Source organism: Rhinolophus sinicus, linkage group LG05 (assembly GCF_036562045.2).
Source record: "Rhinolophus sinicus isolate RSC01 linkage group LG05, ASM3656204v1, whole genome shotgun sequence".
In the NCBI taxonomy this organism is placed as follows: domain Eukaryota; kingdom Metazoa; phylum Chordata; class Mammalia; order Chiroptera; family Rhinolophidae; genus Rhinolophus; species Rhinolophus sinicus.
In genome coordinates, this window is record NC_133755.1 from 75583350 (window position 1) to 75606628 (window position 23279).

The 23279-nt window shown below is 45.4% G+C and overlaps 1 protein-coding gene across 1 annotated transcript; it reads right to left on the reverse strand.

Moving 5' to 3' along the window:
* Positions 1 to 2294: 2294 nt before the first annotated feature.
* On the reverse strand, positions 2295 to 23229 carry MRPS5 (mitochondrial ribosomal protein S5). Its single transcript, XM_019725854.2, has 12 exons — positions 22971 to 23229; positions 20960 to 21040; positions 17462 to 17599; positions 16507 to 16632; positions 14862 to 15095; positions 13187 to 13221; positions 11927 to 12017; positions 9407 to 9453; positions 8882 to 8939; positions 8532 to 8594; positions 5045 to 5181; positions 2295 to 2660 (listed from the first exon to the last, which is right to left on the reverse strand). The coding sequence occupies exons 1-12, from the start codon at positions 23026 to 23028 to the stop codon at positions 2436 to 2438; spliced, it is 1293 nt and encodes a 430-aa protein (XP_019581413.2). The 5' UTR covers positions 23029 to 23229; the 3' UTR covers positions 2295 to 2435.
* Positions 23230 to 23279: the final 50 nt, after the last annotated feature.

The window sequence follows — 23279 nt, forward strand, 5'->3', positions numbered from 1 at the left end:
ATCTCAGAGGAAGATGTGGAGCCTGGAGCGGAGCCTGAGGAGGGAGCCTAGATTTCCAGCCCCACCGGGCAGTAGCCGGACAGCACCCCCATCCCACCTTCACACAGCCAAGGGGCCTGCTACAGATTAAATAACACCCTGAATTTCATCACAGTTTCTTGGAGAAGACACTATTCCTGAAGCGGCACTATTCGTAACAGCGAAAGCGTGAAAACAACACACGTGTCTGCCACCTGATGATGGATGAACATCCACACAGTGAAGGCTAATCTGGCAACCAAAACCTGAAGTGCTGACTCAGGCCACCACACGGGTGACCCTTGGGAGTGTTATGCGCCATGACAGAAGCCAGGCACCACGGCCATGCTGCACGATTCCACCTGTACGAAATGTCCAGAACAGCAAATCCACAGGGTAGCTCGGTGGTTACCAGCGGCTGGGACGGGGGCAATGGGAGTGACTGTTAGCAGGTAGAGTTTCTTATCGGGGTGACACAAAATTCTTAAATTGATTGTAGTAATGGTTGCATAACTCTGGAAATAGAACTATACTAAAAACTGCTGAATTGTTAAAGAGAAAATAAGAGAAATAATGGGAGAAAATTTCCCAAGTTTGGCAAAAGAGATAAACAGGATTCAAGAAGCTGAGCAAACCCCAAACAGAATAAATGGAAAGAAATGCAAACCAAAACATACGAGTAGTGTTGTCAGACTTCCGAAAATGAAACACAGAAAAATTCTTGAAAGCAGAGGGAGAAACAACGCCTTGTCTGTAAGGGGAAAACAAGTCAAATGAAAGCAGATTTGTCACCAGAAACTGTGGAGGCCAGAGGGAAGTGGCACGTTTCTAGAGTGTTGCAAAAAAAGAACTGTCAACCTTGAATTCTCTATCCGGTGAAATTATTCTTTAGGAATGAGAGGAAAGACATTCTCAGATAAGGGAAAACTAAAAGAACTTGTTGCCAATAGACATTTCCTAAAAGAATAGCAATGATGTTCTTGAGGCAAGAAGGAAACATGAGATATAGAAAATACCTAGATTGGTCTCTGCTCTGGTTCCTGGCACAGGGCTTCTGAAACCCCTGTAATTTCCTGGGTGACCGCATTGTCTTTTGTTCTAATGAGGTGACTCTGGGTGGCTCCTGGGTGGTGGCTGGTCACCAGAAAGACCAACCATGATTAGAAACTTGGGATTTTCAGCCCCACCCCCGATTCTCCAGAGAGGGGAGGGGCTGGAAATGGAGTTAATGATGGATCGTGCCTCCGTGAGGGAGCTCCTTAAAGTCCCACATACGGGGTTCGGGGAGCTCCCGGGTTGGTGTACATGTGAAGGTGCTGGGAGAGCGGTGCCCAGAGAGGGCGTGGAAGCTCCGTGCCCCTGGCACACGCCTCTGCCATCTGGATGTCCACCATGTCCTTCATCACATCCTTTTACACAAACTGTCAATATAAGTTCCTCAGCTGTGTGAGCTGCTCTAGCAGATTAATGAAACCCAGTGAGAGTTTGTGGGAGCGTGATTTACAGCCAGTCAGAAGCACGGGTGACAGCAAACTTGCGATGGGCATCTGAAGTGGGGGAGAGTGTTATGGGACTGAGCCTGAGTCGGTGGGGTCTGACAGCATCTCCAGGCAGTGTCAGAAATGAGTTAACTGTGGGACACTCAGCTGGTGTTGGAGAGAACTGCTTCGTGGGGGTCAATCCCCCACATGTGGTATCAGAGTGTGAGTGAGGCACAGTGAGAGACATGAGAGGGCTGGGCTTTTCCTACTCAAAATGATAAAAGAAGGACTCTTGGAATATCAGGAAGAAGAAAAAGCAAAAAGTAAAAATGTGGGTAAAGACAACAGGCTTTTTTTCTTCTTGAGTTATCTATATTGTGTTTGATGACTGAAGCAGCAGGTATAACACTGTCTAATGTGGTTCTTAATCTAGGTAGAGGGCATTTTAAAAGTTACAGAAATGGGAGGGTAAAGTCCACACAGCAGGAGGGACAAGTAACATATGCATAACGTCATACCTACAGCAACCACTGAAACATCTGCACCAGGCCTAAAAAATAGAATTTCTAGTCAGAAAGAACAAGGTTTGCCCGTTTTCCACCATTTTCCAGCTGTGTGACTGTAGCCAAGTAACTCCACCTTGACTATTTTTGCCTCGGTCGGACTGTACGCCCTGTCTCCCCAGTTCACTTATTCTGCTAGTTTACGTGAGTATTTCAAGTAGCCCTGACCTAAGTAAGACATGTAGGTATAGTTGCTGTCACGGTGAGTGGTGCAGATCACATGCTCAGTATGTTAGCGCTGTGCTCATTTATTACTTGTAAGTAAAGTTAAAGTTGGCCTTTTCCTTTAAAGACCTCCCATCCCAAGGCAAGAGGGCAGAGTCTGCTCTGGGGCTGAACCCACCGACAGCGTGTGGACGAGGCCAAGGGAAGGTCAGGTGGCGGCTCTCTTTAAACCTGACCACACGGAGCGCTTCATTCCCTGGGCAGCCTTCACCTCCTCCCAGTCCAGTTTGACATCTGGAACGTCATCCTCGGGCTCTGGATCCTTCCTCAGGCCCCCCCGGGGGGAGGCAGCCACGATGGGCAGAGGGCCACACTCGTCCCGGAACTCTACAACGTGGAGACTCTTCTTATCAGCCAGCTGCTGGTGGGTTTCCTGGGCAAGACCAAATGGAAACACAGTCGGGCTGTGAGGTGACATGTAACTCGAAGGGCAAGAGCTTCCTTCAGCCAGAGGGAAGCCAGCAGTGACAGCACAGTGCCACCTGGGGGACTTACATACCCTTTCAGTTGATTCTGGGGTAACCTGTTGTGGGTGGAATGATCTCAGCCCCACCTCCCTGCGCGCAACTGGGACGGAGGACGGGCCTTGGCCCCTGGCCTTCCAAGCCCTCCCAATCCCGTGCCAGGCCATGCCCAAAATCAGTGTGAAACTCATCACACCCCAGCTCCCAAGTCACAGGACACGAAGGGAGAAGATGTGAAGGACCCACAGACAAACAGTCGGCACCAGACTGGGAAACCACAGGACATACAACCTGGTTTCTTGAACAAAACACATGAAGGAAAAAAGAGGGAGCCTACACATTAAAAGTGGCTTAAAAGACACAGCAAAACCTCACAATGTATTGACCTATCTGCAATCTGATTCAAATAAACGGTGTAAAAATTTTTTTTTATTCTAACAAGGGGACACTTCTATGAACACTGACAAGATGTGTGACAATAACAGACTTCCGGTTAATTGTTTAGGTAAGATAATAGTATTGTGGGGTACTTTCAAATCCTTACCTTTTAGAGGTACATACTAAAATATTTATAGAGGAAATAAAATGATGTTCGAGATTTGGTTCAATAACTGGGGCTGGGTGGGGGTGGCACTGACAAATGACACTGGCCACGAGCTGTTCCCTGCTGTAACTGGGTGAGCGCACTGGGGGATTCATGACAGGAGGTTCCACCAGAGGCTGGAAACAGGCCAATACATGTAGCAGATGGTTCACGGATGGTCCATCAAAGTATGTATTGATATGTTCACTCTCATGCTTCCAGACGTTACGCCCACCCTGGGCTATTCTAATTCTACACATGCTTGAAGTTAGAAAGAGATGAGCTGTTTCATTAAGAGAAAATAAAATCATTTAAATCAGTGTGTCTCAGCATCAATGCCATGTTACTTAAATTGGTGGGCTTTTTTCCTCTGGAGTAGCACATTAAATTATGCAACTATTTTATAGCTGATGGTATTTGAGAAGAGGCGATACGTAGCAATCATATTAGAAGATTCAAAGCACTCACAGAAAACAAAATACCACACAGCTGAACTGCCCTTGACCAGGACCATGACCCATTTATAAACAACCTGAGTCACATCGAGCAATTCAGCCTTTCACAAGTTTAAGTTTAGAAGTGCTTTTGAAGGCTGTTTTGGATAGTGTGTGCGTACACACACGCACACACAGCTGTTTAAAAAGCTCTTTCACTGCATTAATTGACTTCAAGTTTTTTCTCCAAAATGTGTCAAAAATCCACAAAAAATAGTTACAGTATTTATATTTTTAAGTAAATACAGTTAAGGTGCTACATTTTATTAAAATAAATGATTATTTTAAGCATAAAAATTTCCTATTGTTATTCATTTTTGAAAAACACAAAAATATAGAAAAATGTACTTCTGCTTTCCTAAACTTCCTTTCTGGAACAGAGCTCGTGGGGTAAAGCTGAACACCAGTCAGCGGCTTGGAAATATCACTCGACTATAGTCGAACGCCACAGCGAAAGTGTTAAAAAAGATCTTTTTAAACAAAGCTTTTTCTTTTAATGAATTTTCCTATTTTAAACAGAGACAGCTACACTTTTTCCATGGCTCATTTTATTCTAAAACAACCATCGAACTCTCTCAATGTCAGGAGGCCTGTCAAAGTCATCAACAAACGGCGGCCAGCATCCAACGGCGCCTCCTGAGCCTGGCTGTGCGTTCCGCCCATCCAGCCCTGCTAAGACCTACCCAGCCCTTCAAGGGGAAGCCAGCCTGTCCTCTGCTGCTCTGCTCCGGGAAGCAGGGACCGTGAGCCCACTGGGCTGCAGGGAGGAGAAAACCAGGCACATGAGTGCTTGTGTTCCCCTTCACTCAGTGTCCGTCTGAACCACGCACGCAGGCGCTGTGCAGACGGACTGAGCTTCTAGGGAGGCAGCTCCTGCGAGTGGAGGGGCCGAGGGGCTCACCCCAGTCCCAACCAAAAGGACGAAATTAGGTAACAACCTCCTTTTTTTATCTGAATGTCTATATTGCTGCAGCTTCAGAACAAGCATGTATTCTTTTCATAATAAAACACAGGTTGCAGTAACTGGCTTTTAAAAATACCTCATTTTGAAAGTTCAAAACACCCGGTGAAGAATTTATTAAAGGTTCACCTTCACAAACTAACTCTTCAGCAACAGCACAGCACCCCGGCGTCCTCAGGCACCCCGGACACGGGGGTCTCCCCGCAGGGGACGGAAGTACCCACTAGAGCTGGCTGTGAGCCAGGGCAGCCTTACCTGGCGAGCCAGCCCGTGGAAGAGGCCGCGGGTGAGGTTGAGCATGTTCAGGGACCCGGACACCTTGGCGTACATGTCTCTGATGCCGATGAGACGGCAAATGGTGATGATGGCCCGGTGACAGCGCAGGCCGTAGCCTAGGAAAGGGAACTCGGCGTCAGTCGCCCTGCTGCTCAGGTCCGGACCCGGGCCCAGACCCAGCAGAGCCCGTTCAGTCTGGCTTCATCACTTCCCAGCCTTGTGACCCTTGACAACTTACTTAACTAAAATCATGACACTTATTTAAGAGAGATGTTCTTCGGATTAAAGAAATAATGTAGGGCTGGCCCGGTGGCTCAGGCGGTTAGAGCTCCGTGCTCCTAACTCCGAAGGCTGCCGGTTCGACTCCTACATGGGCCAGTGGGCTCTCAACCACAAGGTTGCCAGTTCAATTCCTCGAGTCCCACAATGGATGGTGGGCAACACCCCCTGCAACTAGGATTGAACACAGCACCTTGAGCTGAGCTGCTGCTGAGCCCCCAGATGGCTCAGTTGGTTGGAATGCGTCCTCTCAACCACAAGGTTGCTGGTTCGACTCCCGCAAGGGATGGTGGGCTGCGCCCTCTGCAACTAGCAACGGCAACTGGACCTAGAGCTGAGCTGCACCCTCCACAACTAAGATTGAAAGGACAACAACTTGACTTGGAAAAAAACGTCCTGGAAGTACACACTGTTCCCCAATAAAGTCCTGTTCCCCTTCCCCAATAAAATCTTCAAAAAAAAAAAGAAAGAAATAATATACATGAGTTTCTTGCACATGTGGGTCAGAAAACAGGGCTGTTCTGAAGAGTAATGGAGCTGCCTGGAAGGTCTCCTTGGAGTTCTGCTAAGAACTACGGGCTAAGGAACACGTGTGCCATCTGCCAGCCCTTGCCTACTGGGCTTCTGAGCAGAGATGTCCATTTTCTCCTTCTGGAAAAGCTCTTCGGCTTCAGTACCACACCCTGCCTGATGTTCCCTTGGGCCGTCATTCTTACCTCCTGACTGGCCTTTCCTCCCGACACATGCCCCACTCAGTCTACCTATAACCCATTTGCCAGGAAGAAAGCATTAAAAACACAAACCAAACACAGCACCCCATTTAAAGCTCTCACTTCCCGCTGTTCTCTGAATTTAAAATAAAATACCAAGAACTGCACCCCCACGAGCCCCCCGTGACCTGCTGGCTCGCTGAGACCACGCATCTGGCGTCCTCCCCCCTCGGGGACTTCGCACCAGGTCTTCCTTCTCCCTGCACGGCTCCTTCTCACCTTCAAGGTCTCACTCAAAGACTTCCTCCTCAGAGGGGCCTTCTTTGACCCCGATACTCAAGGCAGCACCCCCCAAACCAGCACCCTGATGCTGTTTCAGGCCTCAGCAGAAACTGTCACCCACTGTCCCCTCAGTAGAACATGGGTTCCGTGAGAGCCAGCTATGGTTTGTTTACTGCTGTGTCCCCAGAGCCTAGAGCAGTACCTGGCAAGTGCAGATGGACTGAGGGAGAGAAAACAGCCCCGAGTTTAGATGCGAATGTTCTGGGGAGCCAGATATGAACACACCACCGTGCCCCCACCCGGGCAGCGCTCCCCTGCTGGGACGCCCACTCAGCAGAGCTGATGGGAGCCCCTGAGGCAAGGCGTGAGTGCTGTCCAGCATCTGGCCACACGCAACACTGCACGACTGGCAGCCACTGCTTTGCAGAACTTACTGACGACGTTAAGTGAGGATTTACTGTACTTTGTGAAGCTTTCCGGGGGGACTGTGTCAAAAACCACGTGTTTAATAAAAGCTAACTTACTGTGTGCTGTACGGTTAATGCCTTGAGTGCCGTGTGAGGAATTAATACCACCCTGCCGCCAGGGCAGGGCAGTCCCATGAGGACGTCGCATTCTCCATCCCCTCTGGGAGACCCACACTGCACAGCAGTGCATTAAAGGCTGCGACATTTATGAAGGCACACAGCAGCTTCTGACTGTCCCAATCCAGTTTCCCAGCTGGCGCTCTTTTTGGAGTAGTGCCTATTAATATGTCCTCCTCGTGGAAACAGTGACACTACAGCAGAGGTTAGGGCAGGCTGTCTATAATGTATCGCACTGTTTTAGCTTCAAAATCACAATATCTAGCCCCAGTGCACAGGTCATGGGTTAGGCTACAGAGAAACCTGAGCAATACAGCACAGATTAGAAGATGGGGAAGGTAAAAAACAGTAACCTCTGCAATTAAATTAAAATGGGGGCAGTCTTTCCAAAATCGTTCAGATATAAATATCTCAATCAACACTGTCCAACAGAAATATGACAGCCATGAATGCAAGCCATATATGTAATTTAAAATATCCTCAGATGCATTAAAAAAGTACAAAAAAGGTAACATTAATTTCGGTAATGTATTTTATTAACCCAATGATGTCAAAAACATTTCATATAACTCTAGGTATATCTTAAAAAGTTTAGAAGGTAAAACATTGTATTTTAATATGCAATCAGTACAACAGTATTTCTGAGATAGTTGACATTCTTTTTGCATTCCGACTCTTTGAAAGCCGCTGTGTATTTGGCACAGCAGGCCTCAGCAGCCACACAGGCTGGCCGCTACCATATGGGACAGTGCAAGTCCAGGCCTTGATGTCCACATGTCCAACTCAGGACTCTTCGTAGTGATAAAGTAGGTGCTTTTCATCAGGCATGTGAACGATTAATTCTGACCTTAATGCAGAAGGCAAGGTCTGGTACACTCGCACAGCTGGTACTGTATTTGGTTTTTCCTGATTTATTTCCATGCCAGAGCACTGGCAGTTATACCAGAAGCTTTGGTATCAAAAACTTAGATACAATGTTTTACCTTCTTCTGATCCAAACTTTTAAAGATATATCTAGTTATACGAAACCATTTTTCCTGTAGAACCACAGGGGAAATGCAAATCAGAATGTTCAAGAATCCTACACCCAGAGTGCACTGGGCATGACGACCGCAGCCCCATGACCCTGAACTCTGCCTGCTGGCCCACTCTCCCACCAGGCAGGAAGAAGGTCCATCTGTGCACCCCAAGAGCCTAGCGTGCACCTGGCTGGCTCAGAAGTTCAATTAATACTGGGTGGTGACAGTAAGTGGCTAGAAGTGAATAAGCTATCACAGGACTGTCAGTGAGCTCTCCAGGGAACTAATGTTCCCACTTGCCCAAACCCAACTAGTCACTCAGCTGCTACTGCCTATTCTTAATGTGCTCTTCCCACCTAGAATTACTCCTGGGACAGGCTGTGTTCACGGGAGCTGCGCAGGCTGATGACTTTATGTCCCCCAGAGCCTCAGCCGTCTTATCTCTGACTTAGGCCTTTCTGTTAAGCATTTTCAAAATGAGTTCAAGTAAAGGTGAGCAAAGGTAGAGGATAGAACAGGATCGAACTGTTTCAACAGGATGGAACACTAAAAGTGCTCTATCATCAATGAATTAGAAAAGTTTTTTAGTTACCTCTGGGTTGTTTCTTCATCTTGATGTGTGTCCTTTTAAACGTTAAAGAGATATCATGGAATACTGGAGGGTGAAAACACAAAGATGAGCAGGATTAGGTGTGTGGCTGTGATACCCTTGCACAGAGCAACTAACAGGGCCCTAACTAAGCAGCCAGCACACAGAGGCCAAGGACGGGTGACAAAGTCTGATGTCACCCATCACCACCTCCTCGGGAGAGAAAGTTTGTTTCTACATTTTATATGTTTATTGTAAAACAAGCAGAGAAAAACACAGATACCACCCTAGAGATATATTCCACATACAATGAACAAATGTCATCCTGCAAATTTTAAAAGATAAACACTCACTTGTGTGGCCTTCATATCGTTCTATATAATGCAAATAGTGAACTGCTCTGTTCTTTGCCTGAAAGGAAAAAGGAATATGTTCTTAAACGTATCATTGCAATTTACATTTTCTCAGAGATTTCAAAAAATACCTTTCATAAAATATTTTATTACGGAAAAGTTCAAACTTACACAACAATTTCAGCATACGCTTCTAAAAGCTAAGGGTTTAATTTTAAAAAATCCCAATCAGACCTAGCCCACTATCAGACTTCAAAAACTTAACAATTCTTTAGTGTCCTGAACCTCGTGTCAGTGTGAGACACTTTCCCAGTTGCCTCACAATTTTGGTAACAATCACAAGTCCAATGAAAAGACGCTAAAGAGCACAGGAACTTCTGACACTGTTCTTCGTGAGGCATGGAAACAGATGGGAAGCCTCAGGGGAAGGTTCTTTTTATTTGCTTTACTTTGTGGGTGATTCCCACGGTTTCTAGCGCGTAGCTTATTGATCTCTTGTTGTCAACAAAGGAAAAATGTACATACTTTTCTGAAAGCGTCCATCCGTTCAGTGGCTTTCCCAATGGCAAAACCTTTATTAAAAAAAAAAAGCCAAAATATGAAAAGGAGCATAAATTTGGCATGTGATGTCTTTCACCGCATTTCAAGTTTTAGCTCCCAGAATATTTCATAGCACTTCATTTTCCTTCTGCCCACAGAAAACCTGCTATCCAAAACGAATGACAAAGCATGAGGCTACAGAGGTTTGCTTATCTGTTTTGGGGCATTTTGGAAAGAGTATTATTTGTAGTATCTATGAAATCCATAACATTACTTCTTATAAATCTCTACGTAAAACTAAATATACTCAATAAAAAATGAAAACTAACCACACCCTAAGTTAGTAACATACGTGGTTTTGAACATTTTTGGAAGATGACAATAACCAAAAAGGTTGGGGAAAACGTACATTGCTATAGAGTAAAACCATGATTTCACTGGAACTTCCAAATGCAATTCAGAGTTCAATTAACTAGATGATAAAGTCAAGGATTCTTACCCTGGTAACATGCGGTTTAATCACAAGTTAAGGGAAGTGCCTCTACTGTTTGCTGTCACCACTAATTATTTATTCTAAAGAACAAACTACATTTTTAAATTATACACAGGAAAGTAACATAAGACAATACTGCTCCATGAGATATATACGACATCCGAGAACCTGGGACAAATGGACTCCAAGTCTGAGTTTAAATACAACAAATTAAACCATATGAATGAACTTCTTTATAATCTTCACGTGAAGGTTTCCTAAGCACAAAACCAGAAAACCAGACACGAAACCAGAAATAAAACACTGATAAACTTGCTCTGTAAAGGTTTAAAATTTCTGTGGATTTAAAACTTTCACATGGAAAAAATTAAAAACTAAGTCAAAAATACATGATAGACAAAGAGCCAAAGTCCTTAACTTCTAAAGAGATGATACCGTCAGTAAGGAAAAGCAACCACCCAAAAGAAAAATGGGCAAAGCACATGAACTGACAGAGCTAAAGAGGAAATAGTTATGGGAAATAATCATGGTGTCAAACTCTCACGACTAAAGAAAGGTATGTTTCACTAGGATATTGAAGATCAGTAACGTCTGATTATATCCAGGGCTGGCGAGGCTGCGAGCACAGAACCTGAGGGTTCTGGCCACATTCAAAATGCAGCAATTTCACTGCAAGAAATTCCCTATCAATGTTCTTACAAAAGTACAACAAATTACGTATGCAAGGAGCTCTTTATATAAATACTACAAAACTGGAAACAACATAAATATTCCGCAATAGGGAAAAGGTAACAAAAATTATACTTGGAACACTATGCAATGGACACAAAGAATGAGGAGGAATCTATGCTAATTCAGGAAGATCTCTGGGTGCAACGTTAAACGAGGAAAGTAAGGTGTAAAATTATGAGTATAATATGATCCCTTTGTATAAATTTTTTTTTTAATTTTTATAAGTTTGAATTTTGAGCCAAACTGATGACATGTGTTGGGGAACAAGATCTTAAATGCTCCCAATTTTTTAAAAAAAGATATGTGAATACAGAATTTCTGGAAAAATACAAAAGTAACTGTTAAGACTGGTTTCCTATGGCAACATACTATTCATATGTGTTACTTGTTTTGAAAGTGTCAGTGTGGGTTAAATACACAGTATTCTTTCCCTTACCCACTCAGGAACAGTGGTACCTCGGTTTTCGAATGTCTCCGTTGACAAACATTTCGGTTTACCAACGCCGTAAATTTTATAGATTCATGGTATCATTAGATAGTAAAATTCATGCTAAATTTGCAGTTTTAGGGGATGATTTTAAAGGTCTGGAAAGAATTAATCCATTTTGCATTACTTTCTATGGGGAAACCATGCCTCAGCTTTCGAACATTTCAGAACTCGGTCTTCTGGAACGGATTACGTTCAAAAACCGAGGTGCCACTGTATACATTTCAAAACCAGATGTTCACTATGGAAACTTTACAGAAAAATATAAAGAAGAAGATTTAAATGAGTGGCAAACCTATGAATGAGAGTAAATGCTATTAACCTTTTCAGTGTATATACTTCTGGTCTTTTCTTGGCATATAAGCATACTTTTTAAAATCTGAGATTATGAATATGACGTTGTTTTTTTCACTTAGCACTATTTTGTAAGTAAGTTTCCATAATTCTTTAGTGACTACAGAATATTACAGTGTATGGCTGTACTCTTTTTATAATGAAGCTATTGGAACATTTGGCAGTTTCTTTCCCCCTAACTTTTCACTATTCTACATAACACAATAGTGTCTTAAGCCTTTTAAAATACCCACTGTTCTCACAGGAAAGGGCCCATGTAGGAAGAGCTGTATCTTTTCCCTCTGAGGGATTTTATGGGTTGACCACAAGGTTTGTGAGCCTAAACCCAAAAAGGTGCCGTCAGTAGACAATGTCTGGCCAGCAGCATGAACCCACGGACTCCAGAGCGGAGCGCAGGACACGCCTGACCCCTCTGCCTCCAGCAGCACATGCCATTCACCTGCGGCTCCTTTGCCGTTCCCCACGGCGACCAGGACACGGACTGATCTCTTTCTTCCCTCTTTGGCTGTCATATTGAAAACATTTCTGACCTAAAAGACAAAATGTTTCATAAATATTATACCTTCAGACAAATCTCATACGCAAGTGTAGTGGCCTCCATACACATGCACACACACACACTACACAGCTCCATGTACACCATTTTAATGAATGTGCACCAAGGAAAAAGGCTGCTGATTAAACTTTGACAAAGTTTATAACAGACTGGCTATAACACACATCCCAGTGTCAGAGAGGTTAAAGTATGAAAAAACGTGCATCTCAGAAATGATAAAATGCAGTACATAGAACGAGCGTAGGACTGGCTCTCTGCGTCAAGGATGAAGCTCACCTGAGGACAGAAAACTTGAACCACAGGAAAACCTGCATATTGGTGATGGGGGGGGAGCATATTTAAAAGGCCAGGACCATGAAACTGTTAACTAAACCACTTACATGGCAGCCCCTTTCCCGTAACATGAGGTTAAAGGGAGCTGGAGTCTACTCCTGTGGGTCATCTTACAGGAAATGACCCATATATATGAGAATTTTTCAAAGGGATTCACTTCCAAAAGGTATACACTGGGACCCGGAGCCAAATACTTGTATTTTAAACTCCATACCGCAATCGGTATTGAAGAAATACACAAAGTGAATCCCAGACTCAATGCATGTGATGGTTAGCGCTGACTATTTGGCACCAGCCCCAAGGGCAGATGCCCTAGAAAGCGACTGACATTCATTTGATACAGGCTTCCGTTTCTGGGGCCTGCCGGGTGACCCCCACCACAAGCCAGACATTCACAGCAGCCCCCACTTTCTACCCCCCCCACGGCTCCTCCCAGTCTCTGCTCCCTGAACCGATGCCAGATACCACTGGTTTGTAATTCCAGGACAGCTTGCTAATGCTACTTTAGCTTTAGGAAGGAGGAAATCAAGATGTAACCACCAAATTCTGTTTCCGTCGATGCCAGCTTGACATCTCCTTGTCATGACACCTCAACTGGTATCCCCCTCAAAAGGGCAGCGGCAGTCAGGAGAGCAACATCAAGTGACGAGATCAAGTGTCATTCTTTTCTTACCTAAATCAGCTCTGTGTCTCAGAAAAAGGCCGGCATCCAGCTTTTCCTAACAGTTGCTCTTGCCCCAGCCCCTCCACCAGCCCCAACCTCCCCAGTTCTCCAAAGGCCTGGCTGGGTGCTGAGCTCAGCGTGCCTACCTCGAGTATCCTGGTGTCAAAGTCCTCATAGGTCTCTGCAGACAGAAAAGAAACAGGCGTACAGACGTGCGTTCTCTACAATCAGTGTGCGGGGCATTTTCAGCACAGCCACCATCACGGCGTTTAAGCAAGAAACCACCTTGGGCCCCTGCAGCCACCTCGCAGGCCATGCCCCGGTCCTCCAGCACTAAACTCATAAGCTCGGCACCAGCTCCCTGACCACGTCCTCCTGCCCCTGCGGCTGCCCATGCGACGGTGCCTGGAGCTCCCCAGCACCTCCGGACTCTTGGCCACCATTTTCCCTTCCCTCTCACCCTCTGGTCCCAGTCAGCCAAGACACAACCGTCCAACATTTCCACCAGGCCTTGTGCACGTCCCCACCTCCCTCTTCTCCATCATATGTCCAGGCCTGAGTGAGTGCAGCTGTCCAGCCACAGCTGGCCTGCTGGATGCTACAGGAGAGAAGTCACAGCAGGGTACATACGTGGGCCACTAACCATTCATGGGCTGCAACTCAATCGAGTGATCCCTGCCGCCTGTCAGTCATTTTAGTCAGGCCTCTCTCTACTCACCACACAGCCACTCAAACATACGCTGTGTTCTATTATTAACTTTTTACTACAGAAAATTCCAATCATATACAAAAATAGAGAGAACCACTGAATGACAGCTTATATACCCATTAGCCAATTTCAACAATTATCAAGTCATGGTCAGTTTTCTTTCTTCTAAGCTGTCCAACTCCCACTCCATCGGATAATTCAGAAGGCAGTCCCGGGTACCCTAACTTCTCCTCACAATATTCTGGTGGCCAGGCTCATCAGGCCCCTCACCCTCCTTTCAGCAGATGACCCCATCCCCCCATCCCCCAGACTGGCTGAAGCCACTGGACAGACAGCACTCACACACCCAACACACATTTCCACCACCACAACCACAGGCTCACCTGACTCTGTCACGAGTTAATCCTTTCATCTACACTCTGGATCTCGGCCCCCCATTAGAGACTTAGCCAATTGTTTTTTTCTCCCCCTTCCGTATCTTCCTCCTCCCAACTGAAGCATTTAGTTCAGCTCTAAGCATATCTGCCTATCTCTCCTTCTCAACCTCTGCTGTTCTCTTCAAGGTAAACTTAAGAAAGCTGTCAAACTCTCATCTATTTCTTTATCTCCTGCTCAAGAGTGAATTTTCCACATGGTTTTTCCTTCTCTACATGCTTGAGGGGTGAGCGGAGGGCTGTTTTCTAATTTGGCCTAATAAGAACGATCAATTTTTTCATGCGTGCTTTTCTGAGGCTTAATGACAACTATCTGGTTTATTGTCCTGCTACGGAAGCAGCACTCCCACACCACCTGCTCCACAGACACTCATGACCAGCGGTCTGGAAACGACCTGTGGAGATCCATATCATACACCACCACACTTAAGGCTCCGAGAAGCCCCACAATAACAGCACCAACACCCCGCGCTCTGCACCCTGCTTGTGGACTACTTCTTGGTTACAGTGTTCCAGGAACTGCACTCGGATAACAAGGTGAAGTTATTTCAATAATGTTCAAATTCTTTTTTGGAAAACAAGCAACCTAAGCAGGTAAGTAAATAAAATCATTGTAAGGAATTCTAGAACTACAAGTACTCTCTGTCACAAAGGTAAGCAAAACCAGAACTCTGCTACCTCCATTGGGACCGGGATCGGGGGGGCCAAGACTGACACCTCCCCACGTGCTTCCGCTCCAGCCTCGCTCGCGCTTAACCTTCATCTTCCTTTTCCGGTCCCACTCTTCCCTCTGCTGGATCATGTCAGCCTTCACCTTTTCCTGCTCCTCCTTGCTTCTCTGGGCAATGGTCTGCACGGCTCCATCTCTCATGAGAGGGACATTCAAACCAGGCCATAGGAAGCCACTGTGCCCTGAAGGTTTGAAAATATATATGAATAAGGATTTTAAAAAACCATTTATTTCTTGAGTGTTAAAATGCCAGGCAACAAGTGTACCGATGACACTGCTGGTGGATGTGCAGACTAACAGTCACCTGGCAGGCCGCTTGGCACGTCTACTACAATTTTCAGTGTACTGCCCCTAATAGCGAGGGCGCGCACTTCATGGCCTTACCTACAGACACACAGGCATGAGGCACACGTGTGCTTGGAGAAGGATGGCCACAGAAATGTCATCATAAAGGCAAAACATGGAAACAACCCAGACATCCAGCCCACGGGAGTGGTTACATGAACTACAGCACGTCCAACTAGGAAACCTCCCGCACTCGTGTGAAAGAATGAGGGCGCTCTATAGGTTCTGATGCGGAACCGTTTCCAAGACCCATGACTGAGTGGAAAAGGTACATTACAAGACAGTATGTACCATGTGACCTAATTTAATTATTTTTAAAAAAAAGAAAAAATATCTATTTCTCTTAGGCTTTGATGTATATAAAATCATTTTTAAAAATGTCAGAGGGAAACACACCAAAATGAGAGCAGTGGTTTCCTCGGGAAGACAGGTGGGGGCGGAGGATATCGAAAGGATGTCAGAGGGACTTAGGCTTCTCTGTCTTTGACTTTTTCACTGAGAAGTATACAAATATAATCATTACAATTTTTTTAAATGTTATAAAATACAAGGCAAGTCACAGAGAAAACCATCCAAGCAGACATGCAGTGAGTAGAACAGTGAAGGTGTTTTCTTCACGCCAGGAAGGCTATTACTATCACAGATCATTTGTCAGCAGCCACGGCACAAAATGTTGATTTAAACACACCACACCATTTTTACTCTTCAAAACACACAAGGATAAACAATCGTGTGTTCCCGGGGTTGGCAAGGTAAGGGCCATGGGCCAAAATCAGCCTACTTCTTTCTATACATTGTTCTACTGGAACAAGCTCGGCCAATTGATTATGTATTGTCTATGACTGTTTTTGTGCCCCAACAGCAGAGATGACTGGTGGCAACCAGACCACGTGGCCCACAAAGCTGGAACTATTTACTATCTGGCCCTTTGCACAGTTTGCCCACCTTCCATTTACTCCAGCGTCTATCACTGAATCATAGTTCTTTGAGGGAAGGGATTGTCAGAGCAGATGCCACACAAGGGCACTAAAGCCTTGTTGATGAATGAATGAATGAATGAATGAATGAATGAATGAATCCCCTTTTATGGTGTTTTCCTCCCCCAGAATCATGGGGTAGCAAATAAGTTGCAGATCCTAGTGCCCTTCAAGAGAAATGTTTTGATGCTTCTAGATCGTAAAAATCTCTATAAAATTTGAGAGAAAAAACTTTAAAAAGCACATTAGCTGTTTTTCTAAGTGAGTTTACCTTCACCAATGATCTGCCCCCTGTTCAAATCCTTCCTTTTCTTCTTCTTCGTTCTCTTGCCTCTCCCTTTTCTTGCTCCAGCGCCAGTCTCTGCTAAAGCACCTTTCCAGAGCTCGTCTGCTGTCACTGCAATGAGACAGGTGGTTGTTTTTTTTAATTTTCAAGCAGTGATCTCTGGTCTCCTATTGAATAAAAAAGGCCAGAAGACGCCAGCTCCACTTGTACCACGGTAGCAATGAAAGCAGTTAATCATTCTCTGCACATGTCACGTGGTCACATTTGGAAAACCCGAGGAGACAATCCTACTTTCAAAGAATATGCCTTCACAAAGGATGGCCATGACACTGCACTGAAGAAGTGGAAAAATGTATAATATATCACTGCATGAAATGGCGGCAAACCCAAGATTTCAGGGCAGTGGCGTTCCAAGTGAGTTTACTCTTTTTGATTTTCTGTATTTACCAAATCATTTAAAATAAGTTGGCTTTACAAGCCTAATTTCTTTTAATTTGCCTAATGTTGAGTTGTAAATTCACTCTCCATTTATTACAAGCTCATTTCAGTCCAGATTGGACTCTTTCAAGTACAGGTCAGAGTAGTTAACAAAATGCCTACTTAAAATGAACTCTTCCTGATTAGATGCCCTATCTCCTCAACTGAAGCACAACTGGAAACAGACTCTGGGAGCATTCTCGGCGGGAATCTAAGTCAGCCTCAGGTGCCCCAAACGAGGGGACTAAAGTCAACTAGTGGTTCCCAAAGTATATTACAAACACGACTGGTGGCATGTGAGATAATTCTACAAGGAACAAGAAGGAACATTTTTGTTTTACTAATACATCACAACTAATCACTAAAGTGTTAATTCATTTAAGGAAAAAGAAAAATTAAGATACAAAAGCACCTTTTATTTTCCCGTGTCATGAAATGGGAAGTTGGTGGCCAGACTACATACATTTGGTGAAGAAACTGTAGGGTCTATACTGTTGGCACACCAAGTTGCTGGGCGAAGAAATACAGCAGTGTGTCTGTAGCACATGGCTCAAGCTGCTGAAATGACGGTTGTCCCTGGTTCCTGGAGATGACAAAGGGCCTGGAGGTAAATGGAACAAAACTTTGAGTGAGACTCCCCGTGGCTGTGGAGAGATATTGCCAGCACCACACAATTAATCGTTCCTAGTAAAAATAAGTCACTAAATTCCTGAATGCTTCAGAATCAGGTTTTGAGGACAGTCTTTCTTTTAAAACAAAAACAGAATTTTGGACTGATAACCTAAATGGACATTCTAGTTAGAGCAGGGACGGAGCACACACACAATGGATGCAGCTGTCTGGCGGAGGAGTGGACCTGCCCACACCGGGTTGCTCCAGGCTCTGCTGTGTGCAGCTGGACAATGGAAAGGCCAATGGGAGCAAAGACCTGCCCATGACCTGGCTAGAAGAGCAGGGGCAGAACAGCACGGACCATTCCACCCTCTTATGTAAGAAATAAGGAGGGAGTGAACACACTTTACAGACTAACGCGAGAAGCACATACAAGACACTGGTAACAGCAGAAGACGGGATGGATGCATCTGAAGGTGGATGTGAGACATTTGCTTTTTTGTGGGTTTTTGGGGAATTTTTCTAACCATATGCATGTATCACTTTTAAAAAGTGTTTTTAAACAGCCATGTCCTAGAGGCAGCCATTTCATCAGTGCCCTGGACGCTGGTGTCCTGTGAGGAAGGTGGCAGGGATGACAGCAATCAGTGGACTCGAACAAATGGAAATATTGGTTAGAAAAAGCGCACACAAGCTTGAGCTCTGCATTTCACTGGAGAGTCCAGTGACTGTTAGAGAAGCAAGGAAGGCAATTAAAACAGCCTTTGAGAAAAAAAAGGTTACTCAGGGGTGCTGGGCTTGACAACCAGAAAGCCAAAGAGGGACAGCAGCTGTTCCCCAGTCTCTGAGAAATCATGAAAAGCACAGTAACAACCGCTTCATGGCTACAGAGGGCCAAACACCAGAAATGATTTTACAAAGTGACAACAAAAAAGAATCTGGTTGAACATAAGGGAAAAACTGATACTACACGACTACAATAGCTATTAAAATAGCTCCACTGTATATAGACATTGAAAAGTAAAGATCATTTCATCCAACCCCTTCATTTCACAAGAAACTTAGGCTTACAAAGTTAGGGATTGTTCAAAGTCATGAGACTAGTTAGTCGTTGAGATTTAAACACCCATTCCAATCCCAGATGAATTACTCAACGGCAGGGAGGTGGAGGCTGGCTCAGACCATCATGAGGTAGCTCACTTAGTGAATTACTCAATAAAAAGTAGACAGAAAACACTGGCTTTTCATTTTAAATAAACACAGGTCTTCAATGATCCTTCCAAATCCCCTTCTGTTGGACACATTTTAGCTTTCCTTATAACTTCTTCAACTTTCAATAAAATATCAAGTACACACGAATTTTATCTTGCACAGTTTACTATTGCAATCTTTGAAATACTTCAAGACTGTAAAAATCACTACCATCAGATTTAGAATTCTTTAATCTTTTTCAAAAGATCAAAATACTATTCGTAGCTAATAATGTATTTAGCCTAAAAAGGCCCACTTGTCAAAAGTTAAAAAAAAAACTTGTGGGTTTAGAAATCATCTCTTTTAATATACTGCTGCTACAATGGAGTTTAAATTGTGTTGTGACTTGTAAAATAGGAGATGGCAGCAGCTGGTGCTAAGTCACATGCTGAAGCTCAGTTACAGATTATTACCCACCGCCGATCAATGATCACTTTTGCTTTGATCCTTTCAATTCTTGTTCATTTCAAACCATGATGACCACGTCTTAGGAAATAGTCACCATGGAGGCCACAGAGGGCCAAGCCCAGGAAGCCCCATGGGTGGACCTCTGCAAAGACACAGTTTGTCCTTGAAGGTTTCACTTCAGTGTCTAACAGTTTTCACCGTGAAGAATTTCTTCCTTCTAATTTAAGTCTTTCCTATTAAACCAAACTAGTTAACTAGTGACGTTTGAGAGATTTTAGAAAAATTATTGCTGTTTCTGATCAACCTGTTGCAGCATTTAGAAAATACAGCAATAGGTTCAAAGAAAACAAAGCCACTTTCTAAAAACAAGGCAATTATTAATTCTAGGAAAAAGAAAATGTTTAGAGGAATGTAATGACAGAATTCCACCAGCTCAGCTGTGAATAATATATACATAACCTTCATAATGAAAACACTGTCCATGGAATCCATCAAAATTGTGCATACAACCATGTGGGGAAATAGCAGGGATGCTGGTGTAAGAACTCTTCAGTTAGCATAGCAATGTTAACAGAGAAAAGCTCAATATACACAGTCTACTTGGAAACAGAATCTGAAGAAAGCTCAAAGGATGGAGGGCCACTGGAGGATGGGAAGAAGCAGGAAAGGGAAATCGTTTTAAGACATAAACCTTTTGGTGCTCTGTGGACATATATTTTAAGAACCAACAGCCTTCAAAGCAGGGACTACTGTCCCCATTTTATAGAGGAGGAACCTGAGGGATGACATCTGCCCACGGTCGCAAAAGCAGGACGTACTGATGCACAGAACTGTCGCTGTGCTGCCAGTCAGTGTTCCTCCCCACCCAGGCCCTTTCGCGGGGCTATGGCCTCACCACTCGTCCCTGGCCTTCCCTACATCAGCTCAGGTCGGGGACACTGCCTGACGCACAGTAAGTAGTGTATGAATGAATGAACACCCAAGCAACAAAGGAACAAATACAGGGAAGCGCCCAGTCCCACCAGGCCTCTCTGCTGGCCGTCTCCAGCAAGGCGTACGGGCATCTGGGCAGGTGGGGTTAGCACAGAAGGGGCCAACACCAGGGGTAAAGCCCGGTAGGCAGAGTCCCAGAAGCTCAAGGACATAATGAGGTTTCGATTCCACCCTAAGCAGAGTCCGTGTGGAAAAGGCAGGATATAATGACCACAGGCACAACATGGGCTCGGCAAGGGTCGGCTTCTCCTTTCTGGGGAGTGACCGAGGAGAGGGCCCTGCACTTGCTCGGTGGAGGAGCAGAGGCCTCTACAGAGACTGTTAGGAGGAGACATCACGGCGCCCAGACAGCTCAGGCCCCAGTCCTGCCACTTACTGGCGGTGTGACCTTGAGCGAGTCACAGCCTGTCAGAGACTCACTCACCATCTGTAAAATAGGAATGACACTGGTGTGAGGACCAACCAAAATACCATGTCACAAGCCTGGCACACAGTAACCACTCAATAGATTGTAGCTACTTTTTTAAAGCCTTGAACTATAACAACTGCAATCATAAAAAATCTGAAAACTACTCTGTAGACCCTATAAATTTCCGTTATAAAGAATGTGCTTTGTTCATTTATATTTCTATACACTAAATAAAGTACTCTAACATTAGATCTTATAAGAAAAGGTAGTTAGAGAAATGAATCTCACCATTGCTGAGAACAGTCTTCAATGCCAAAGTGGAAGCTGTTGGACAGGTGTTTAGGTAAAGCTTCCTGGACCATAAACGACCTGTAAATTAAAAAAAAAAAAAAAAAAAAAAAAAAATTAAAGATACACCTCTACATGAAAAGGAACTTTTAAAACAGTAACACCCATATTGATATTAATATCTATAGAATAAAAGAACCAAGACAAGTAAATAAGTAATTTTGGGGCCCCATGACCACTGGCCCAAGTAAATGACACCACATCACATCTTCACTCTCACACGTAACCAGTTACCAAGCCCTATCCATTCTCAAAAATCAACCCCTCTGTCAACTGTATCATATGACCTCACTGCCCCTTGTTCAGGCCTCATCATCCCTCAGCCACACAGGACCACAGTCTCCTACTCATTCTCACCGCTTCTGGTCTCTTCCCCTCGAATTCACCATCTGCTGTCAGGCAGCCAGCCCTCTCTGAAATGACAGGTCTGGACACTTCACAGCCCCAAGGGACCATTCTTTGGCTGCCGACTGCATGTAGAACAAAGTCAGAACCCCTCAGCACAGTCCCCAGGCCAGCAACTTGGGCCCCACCTTGCACATCAGCCTCACCTCCTCCACCCTCTCCCGCCTCGCCAGACTCACAGTCTTGAACACGCTCTGCTCTTGCATCCTTCTGTGTCTGGTGTGTTCTCTGGTTGTCTGAACAGCACCCCTTGGTCAAGCGTCCCTGACTCCTACCGGGCTCCCTCAGCAACGTGCTCCCCTGTCTCCTCTGGAGCCTCAGTGCCAGGCTGTCACTGTACTTGTGTGCCACGTCTCACAGCAGTGCTTCACAGGCTCTGACAGCATTTACCGGCAACTGACTCATGAAAGGGGTGCCAAGGTAAATCATGGGGATGGAATAATCTTTTCAACAAAAGGTGCTGGAACTGAATATCCACATGCTACTTCACATCATATATAAAAATTAACTCAAAATGGATCAACGACATAAAGGTAAGAGCAAAAACTATAAAACTCTTAGGAGAAAAACAAGGATAAATCATCATGACCTTGATTTGGCAATGATTTCTTATACATGACACTAAGAGAAAAAGCAATAAAAACAAAAAATAGACAAATCAGACGTCATCAAAATATAAAATTTCTGCGCTTCAAAGGACACTATCATGAAAAGACAGCACACAGAAAGGGATAAATTTTTTGCAAATCATGTACCTGACTAGGAATTTGTATCTAGAAAACATAAAGGACTCTTACAATTCAGTAATAAAGAGAACCCAATTTTAAAATGGGCAAAGATTTAAATAGACATTTCTCCAAAGAACACATACAAATGGCCAATAAGCAGTAAGAAAAGATGCTCATTAGCTATCAGAGAAACACAAATCAAAACCACAGAGTGATACCATTTCACACCCACCGAGATGACTACAATCAAAAGGACAGACAACGGTTGACAAGCATGTGGAGAAGTAAGAATCCTCACGCACTGCTGGATGACAGCAGACTGCGTCCTCCGGTTACAAACAGCCAACAGAGGGTGGAGGAGGACAGTAACAGCAAAACTACTGACACTGGAAACATCCCTCTTTGTAATAATGGCACCGACCAGCCCTGAATCTAACACGACTGGCACTAATCCTATATGACACAAGCTGCAGGACGGCCTCTCTCCCTTAAGCTTCGCTGGCCGCCCTGCACCTCGAACCCCCGTGGACATCACCAAATGAACCCGTGGGTCGCGCCCGTCAGAAGGGCGACGCGCGCTTGCGGTCCCCGGCCCCTCTCTGCCCTGCACGCACGAGCGGTCTGGAGAACTGCAAGGGACCTTGGACGGCGTCCAGTTCACCCTCACTTTACAGTCGGAACCTACGACTCAGAGAGGGTGCGGGCGCGCGCAAGGTCACACAGCGGGTCCGGGCGGGACAGAGCCCGGCGTGAGGAGCCCCGCTGCTCTCCGTCCGGGAGCCCTGCTCTCAGCCCCCGCTCCGCCTCCGGGCTCTCACCTGCCGGCGCGCCGCACAGTGTAGGGAGGCGGCCCGCCGCGCGCACCGCCGCCGCCATGGTGGAGCCCCAGAGCGCCTCGTCCGGGCAGCCTTCCCCACCGCCTGCCGCGACCGCTCCTCGTCACACGGCGGGCCTCGGCCCGTGGCTGGATTCCCGAGGCCAGATGGCCGCGCCGCAGCGCAGCCCGGGATGGGAGACCGTCCGGACGGGCCACAGGGCTGAATAAGTCCGGTGCAGCCGCGGACAGCCCCGTGGGGGTCCTCGCGCGAGGACCCGAGGGCGGGGCTTGGGCTGGCGCCGCTGTGGGC